We start from the raw sequence: 7,898 nt of genomic DNA on the forward strand, positions 1-7,898 counted from the left end.
ACAAGTGGGAGCTACGCAGATACACAGATGAGGTGTGGACAGAGTTCACAGAGGGAAGGTGTGGAGGAGAGAGTTTGGAGAGAGGTGCTGAATCTTGGCTAAGGAAGTGACTCAGTGGGTAAAAGCTCTGGCTGTACAGATATAAGAGTATGAGTTCAAGTCCTTCGTCCACACTAAAATGCAGGCCATCCTTCTGCCTAGACATTTAGGGCACTACGTATGGGATGGAGACAGGAGAATCATGGGGGTTGGCTGGCTGCCAGCATAGCTCCACTTCAGAGACTCTGCCTCAAGGGTAGAGAGTCATAGAGTGGGACACATGATGACATGTTTACATGAACACATAGATGTGTGCACTGGCATATACACACAGGTATACACCAACACACACCCAGCTCACAAACATGAGGAGGAGGAGGAGGAGGAGGAGGCAGCAGCAGCTGTGTGTAGTTGGGCTAGGTATGGCCATGTTTGAGATAGAGCTAGATATTGAGAATTTGTGTAATGACAGGAGTAGAGATGGGAGATACACATGTACATGTGTATGTGTATGTGTGTGTGCATGCATGTGTGCGTGTGTGTGCATGTGTGTGTGCACAAATGTGCTCTGTGTGTGTGTGTGTGTGTGTGTGTAATTCAGCACATCCAACTGCCCAATGTGTACCGATTTCCTTTCTCCCCACCCCATTTCTATCTGTCACTCAAAGTGGCCTACATTCTTTAATAGTCTCAATTATGAAGGAGAAGGGCTACTTTCCTTCATTTGGTATGCTGGTATGAAAGTATGTCATTACTCAATGCTAAGAAAAGATCTCTCGTTCAGAAACCTCAGATACCTATCAGGGCTGGGCTCTATTTGCCTGTCTTGACCCAGGTTGCACATGCCAGCCTGGCTCAGTCGGAGGGCATGTGTCATCTTTTCTCTTTCTTGACCCATCCATGCTATAACTAAGGAGACTTCCTCGGCAACAAGATGCTGTAGTTTTAAGACCATGTCCTCAGTTGCACCGGTGTCTGCTCGGCTGGGTCAAGTGCAGATGATCCAGCTCCGGCGTTCAGCAGAATCTTAGCAGTTGTACTATCTAGATCTGGTTCAGATGAAGGAAAGTGACGGGTGGGTGGACACATGCCTCTCATCCTCCTGGGGGTGGACCTTAACCCAACGGCCCCCGACAGGCAGGTCTCAGCGTTCTAGTTTCAGAGACCAAGGGACAGGCCAGCTCTTTGGAACACTCTGGTTCTCACTAATCAATGTTGTCAACAATCCCTCTACCTTGCAAACATTCTTATCAAGAATGGGAGCCCTTTGGGTGGTGACAGTTCCCACACACACACACATCCCCTGACAGGGTTGTGCTCTGTATTGCCTGTAACTTTTTTCTTTGATCATGCCCAAACTAATGACCTTTTATCAGAAACTGCTCAGATGCTATGTTTCTGACCTCGGTATGGGAACCATGAACCCATGTCTGATCACTGAACTAACAGTAATGCCTTTTGTAAACCTTCACAGTACTGAACGCTGATGGTTTAAAGGGTGCTGTACCAAGAGTATGAATACATACATACTATACTATTTTTTCATCTCATATACCCAATACAGGAAGACCCCTGTCAGTGCAGCAGGGCTAGCAGCCCAGAACTGGCATTGGCAACCTGAGGAATTCTTCCATCTAGGGGTGTTTACTCAGGTAAAGCCAGCTCTTTGACTAAACCACAGAAAAGAACTTTAGGGTGAGTCAGAAGAGAGCATATTTAGACAAAGAGGTGGACAGAAAGGGATAGTACAGGACAGAGATGAGTGCAAATCTCTCCTCTCTCTCTCTCTCTCTCTCTCTCCCTCCCTCCCTCCCTCCCTCCCTCTCTCTCTCTCTCTCGTTTTTGGAACACAGTGTTTCTCTGTGTAGCTCACAGGCTTCGCCTGTGCTATTATGTCTGGCTGACACCACACGGGTCAAATTCTCTCCTTTGGTGTCCTGGTGATCACTCTCCCTCACATGGCTCAAGACAGAGGACGGGGGTCAGTGGAAAGTGAAAGTCAGAGCTGAAGTGGCAGTGAAGCAGAGATGGCTCTGCCACATCCCATACAAATTCCCCTTTGGGGCAATCAACATTGTAACTGTAAACCACCTGCATGCCTGCTGGAGCATTAAACACAGGAGTGTCTGCAACAAACTGCCCGAAAGCTCAGCCTGCAGTAAGGCCAGCTCTCAGAGAAGGAAGGTGAACACTCGCTCCCTTGGCTCATGCCTGCAGCGTGCTTCTACTCAAGCACAAGTCCTGCTGGCCTCTCGGTCTACACAAGAGGAAATGAAATTTCTTGAGGCACTACACACTCTATTTAATTGGCAGCATAAAATAATCTGGCACAAGTTAAATCTGGCCAGGGCATGTGTGCGTTGAGAGCTTAGAGCTGGTGGAGAACACGGTCGACCCATGCAAAATGCAAATGGAGTCACCCTTGTTAGTCCTGGGCAAGCAAGGTGACTTTTGGTTTCTATTTTTTATTTCTGTAAACAGAGCACTATCTGTCTTAGTCAGGGTTTCTGTTGCTGTGATGAAACACCATGACCATAAATAACTTGGGGGGAGAAAGGGGTTTATTTCAGCTTACAACTCTCAGGTCATACTCCATTGCTGAAGGAAGTTCTGCAGGGGCATGGAGGCATGAGCTGATGGAGAAGCCAGGGAGAGGTGCTGCTTACTGGCTCGTACCTCATGGCTTGCTCAGCCTGCTTTCCTACAGCACGTAGGACCACCAGCCCAGGTGTGGAACCACCCACCATAGGTTGAGACTTCCCACATCAGTCACTAATTTTTAAAATGTCCTACTGACTTGTCCACAGGCCAATCTGGGTGGGGACATTTTCTCAACTGCTGTTTCTCAACTGAGGTCCCCTCTTCCAAAATGACTCAAGCCTGTGGCAAGTTGAGACTCTGTTCTCAGCCAGGGGGATTTCTGTGGGCTCTTTGTTCATCTCTAGCTTCCCCCTTCAAAGTGGAAGTTTTTTAAGAAAAAGCTCCATACCTGTTGCCTCCATAACACTCCAGCAGATGCCTAAACTGGCTTCAAAATGAGCATGGTTCCTTATTGGCTAAAATGAATTCTTCTCTACCTACAGTCACATGTTCAGTGGTAACACGGTGGGATTTCAATGGAGATTTATTGAGCTCCAATGCTGTCATCGTACGGTGTGTACCTTTATTGAATACCTGGTCTAGCAGTTTTAAGAACTCAGTATGAGATCTAGGTAGGTCCACCCCAGCCTTTTGTCCTCCCCTCACCCTCTCCCATTCTCAATCTTCTCTCTCCCCCATCATCATGTGGCTAGAAAAATCTACACCATCACTCCCTAGAGTCACTGAGAACAATAAACACCCATCATGGGGCATTACAAACAAACCCCTCCTCGCTATCAAATCCTCCCAGGAGAGAAATGTAAGACAGCAGTAATTAAGTATTATGTGCTAACAGAGCTCATTATGGACTATGACAGTCTGAAGACCAAGTTACTCTCCCAGGGTTTGGGCCTGGAAAAGTTCCAGAGATGAAGTTTAAGCTAGGATGACTGATAGAGGACTTGACTTCTGACAGACAAGAATGCCCACATTCACAGAAGAACGGAAAGGGAATTCCGTGTTCCAGGCAGAGCCTGAGCCGGACAGCTTAAAGGTTACTGTACTCAGCACCGTGAATAAAGCAGAGCAGACAGGAGTGCTTGGATGGTGGAGACAAGTGGGGCCCAAGAGAAGACATGAGGGGGCAGGATGGAATGTTTCCCTCAAACTCACAAGTCCCCACTCAGCTCTGAATATCTCTCAGGACCCAATAAGCGCATGCTTAGGGCATCAAAAGTAAGCTCATAATTAAGGCTATCTGAAGAGAGATGAGAATGCTCTCCATACACCTTTGTCCTTTGTGTAACTTCAGAAATGGTTTTGTTTCCAGTCTCAGTATTGTGAAAATATGGAATTGCATGAAAACACACTGTGTACCCCCTTCAGTGCTTAAGATCTCTAAAAAATCTTTACTTGTTGTTATGGTTCAAGCATGGAATGTCCCCACCATGGGCTTGGATGCTTGAATACTTGGTCCCTAGTAGGGGCTGCTGTCTGGGGAGGCTTCAGAAACATGAGGAGCTAGAGCTTGCTTGGGGGAGTAGAGTACTAGGGATGGGATGGAAGACTTAGGACCTGTTGTTCTCTGTGTGTGCCTCTCTGTCTGTTTGTGTGTCTCTCTCTCCATCTCTGTCTGTCTCTCTGGTCTCTGTTTTTCTTTGGGTCTCTTCATGTCTCACTGTCTCTGTCTCTCTTTCCGTCTTCTCGTCTGCAAAGCTGTGAGAAGTCCTAGCTGCATAGATTGCTATGCCTTCCCCACTGTGATGACAACACCCTCAAACAGTGAACCGGGCGGAGCCAGAATAAATCCTTCCTCCCTCCAGTTGCATTAGCCAGGTATTATATTAGAGTGATGAGAAGTCAGTAATATACCAGATTTTGGACTATTGCAGAAATTGTACACCAGTGTGCTAGGCAGAGTGGAGTTAAAGCAGCTTGCAAAAATACTTTCTGCACAGCCCATAACTCTGTCTTTTAACCCCCTTGAGAGAGCTAGCAGTGTATGGCATAAATTGTTTGTCAGAGGACCTCCAGCTTGTGGCATGTAAGATCTGTGACAAATGAAAGGAAGAGACTCTTCCTGTAGCTCCGGAATTAGGAACCATAGTCCTTGTGAAATGATAGTCCTCTCTTCCTCCCTCTCTCCCCTCACTGTGTGTGTGTGTGTGTGTGTGTGTGTGTGTGTTCCTCGGAATTAAACTTAGGGCCCCATGCCCTCTACTGTTGAAATAAACCATTTTCCCAGACACCTACAAAGGGACAACAAACTGATCCTGTGACTTCTCACTCTCCCTCTTACCCCCTGCTTCCAGCTCATTTCATGTTAAGGTATTTTATGAGATACAGTATTTGTCTTAGTTAGGGTTTCTATTACTGCAATGAAACACCATGATCAAAAAGCCAGTTGGGGAGGAAAGGGTTTTTTTGGTTTTTTTTTTTTTTTTTNTTTTTTTTTTTTTTTTTTTTTTTTTTTTTTTTTTTTTTGGCTTACACTGCCAGATCATTGGAAGAAGTCAGGACAGAAACTCAAGTAGGGCTGGAACCTGGAGGCAGGAGCCATGGAAGGAAATTGATTACTGGCTTGCTCAGTCTGCTTTCTTAGAAATGCCAGGACCACCTGCCCAGGGATGGCACCACCCACAATGGGCTGGGCCCTCTCCCATTGATCACTAATTGAGAAAATGCCTTAGAGCTGGATCTCATGGAGGCCTCTTCTTCACCGAGGCTCCTTTCTCTCTGACGACTCTAGCTTGTATCAAATTGACACATTGCATGTGCTCCTCCCCCACCACCAGGAAAGAAGAGGGTATCTCCCCTGGCACCCAAACCACGGGTGCTCTGAGTTACAAATCACTCATCTGGATTAGCAGGCGTGTCTACAAGAAGGAAGAAGTGAAAGCTCACACCTGGGCTGGTTGTCACTTTCGCCCCACTCCCCAAGTCGCACAGCAGTGGTGCAGCCTCAGAGGCATCCTGGGAGGGTTTCATGTAGATATTGACAGCTGGGGTTCCCCAAAATGAAGGCTCCAAACAGCAGAGATGATGGCATCAAGGCAGAGGGAAAGACGCTGGCTTACTGTCTCCTCAACAGGTGGCCACACCCCACTGGCTCTCCCACGGTCTCTCCCTGTCCTCAGTTACAGGAACAACTGTCCTAGAGCAAGGAGGGGGAAGTACAAAAGCAGATGGTGTCCTAGCTGACACCCAGCTCCTGGATTGTAATTCCCTGAGGACACATTCCTTATCACAGCTCATTCCTGGCCCAGAGTAGATCTCTAATACTTCATTGGAAAGGAACGAGAGCCCCTTACCCACCCCAGATTTCCAGCTTTAGAAGGGCTATCTGTGGGACAGAGGAGGGTGTTCTGTGGCACAGAGCTTGGCTTGAGTAAGATGGCACTACCCAGGACATACATAGTGTGTGTCCCTGGCAATGCTGGTTTCCAGGCGGGGCTTTGGCTTCTGTGGTGTGCAGGCCCGCCCCTAGCCTTGCTGCCTAGCTCAGTGGGTGAAGAGGTTTAAATTCTGGCAGCTCTTGGCCCTGCTGCGTGTTGGCTAACATCCTTCAGCAGCAGCATGAAGCTAGGAGCCTTCCTTCTGTTGGTGTCCCTCATCACCCTCAGCCTAGAGGTACAGGAGCTGCAGGCTGCAGTGAGACCTCTGCAGCTTTTAGGTATGTCCGGGCAAACACGGTTGCACTATTCTTCCTCAAGTGAGGGGTGAGAAGACATCCAGAACCAGTGTGTGCAGGAAGGAGGGAGAAACTGGAGGAAAGAAAGAGTTCTCTTTAGGATCCTCCTCGATGGTCACCTCTGAGTTCCCCAGAACAGAATCCCTCTTCTGCTTTCCCTCTCTCCATTCCCTGCGTCACCTAACTGGACTCCCCTCCTGCTTGCTCCTCAACCAAGCTCCCTCTCCCAGGCGTCTCCTTCTTTACCAGCGTCTACCTTGACCTGTCTACAGAAAATATTCTTGTAATTATGCTAGACACAGGTCAATCTCAATCTTCTTTACCAATATCGTTCTCAGAAAGGGTTTTGTGGCCGTGGGTTTTCATTGTTGTTTGTTTGTCTGAGACAGTCCTCATACTGCAGCCCAAGCTGGCCAGGAACTGACTGTGTAGCCCAGGCTGCCCTCAACAACATGGCAATCTTCCTGCTTCATCTTGCTATGCTGGGATTACAAACACAATCCACCCCATTTGATTTGGCCTCAAAGGACTACTCTTAATCCTCTGCCCATCCTTCCCTTCCGTGACCACAGCCTCATCAGACTCCTGGCACACTCGCCTCTGTAGTAAAGTCTCGCCTTTGCAGACTGATGCTGTCTGCCCACCCCTACCCCACAACCCCTATCCTACAGCCAGCCAGCCCTGGGTTATCTTGGACTGAATGCTTGCCCCTAAATGTCTTTAGATAGAGTTTGGCCTCTCGTCTTCACTCCATCAACTACCTGTTTTTGAAACAGTTTGCATCTCTTCCGTCCTTTGCCCTCTGTTGCCTCACTGTGTCCATCCCTGATTACTCCATAGCCCTGCCATTGCAAAAGCTTCCCAGAAGCCCTCTCCACCCCCTCTTCCTTCTTGGATGTGCTTACTAGTTGAGTCCTGGTTCTGTCTATGCCTTTGCAGCAGATAATCCTCCCAAATGACCGTCTCTCAGTTTATTAAGTGAAGTCCCTAATCCACAGGTCCTGATGGCCTGCTTGCCCTCTGCAACATTTACTTCTCCTGTTTCCAAACTCGCCCAAACCTCTGCTTGCCAATCCTCCTGACTCCTCCTATTCCAGGGAACTGGGAGTGGCAGATAATATGTCTAAGGGACAGGACTTGAAGAGTCAGTCTCTGGTCCTGGGAGTGCCTCTGTAGGTCCTGTGTCCTAGGTCACACACGGATCTCCCCAAAGTTCCACCCTACTACATTTCCCCTTGTGACTTTTTGCATCTTTCCACACAGCACCCCGCCTGCTTTCCCCCACTAGACAATATCCCTGTACTCCAAGGCTTACTTTTTCTGACGAACAACAAATAATGTTTTATCTCCTCTGAGCCCTTTGAGTCTTCTAGATCTACCTTGAAGGACACTTGTGAAACACTGTTCTGTCTCCAGTACCTTAGACATAAGTCTTACTTGCATTTGAAGGCTCTAAGAGGCCCTTTTTACATCCATGTCCTTCCTAAATGCTTCATATACAGCAAAATACCATAAGTATTTAATGATTGCTCCAACTACTGTGAATAGGGACAAGAGGTCTTCAGCTTTCTTTTTTTTTTTTGATTTT

General features: G+C 47.7%; 1 protein-coding gene across 1 annotated transcript in view; it reads left to right on the plus strand.

The window, feature by feature from the left end:
- The first annotated feature begins 6,108 nt into the window (after positions 1 to 6,108).
- The window catches only part of LOC110305995 (protein Wfdc21), a 6,619-nt gene continuing 4,829 nt past the window's right edge, over positions 6,109 to 7,898 (plus strand). Inside the window, exon 1 of the mRNA XM_021178185.1 lies at positions 6,109 to 6,292. Within this exon, the coding sequence (XP_021033844.1) occupies positions 6,196 to 6,292 (97 nt within the window). The 5' untranslated portion in view covers positions 6,109 to 6,195. The remainder of the gene's footprint in view (positions 6,293 to 7,898) is intronic.

The sequence above is a fragment of the Mus caroli genome, chromosome 11, assembly GCF_900094665.2.
Source record: "Mus caroli chromosome 11, CAROLI_EIJ_v1.1, whole genome shotgun sequence".
NCBI classification, from domain to species: domain Eukaryota; kingdom Metazoa; phylum Chordata; class Mammalia; order Rodentia; family Muridae; genus Mus; species Mus caroli.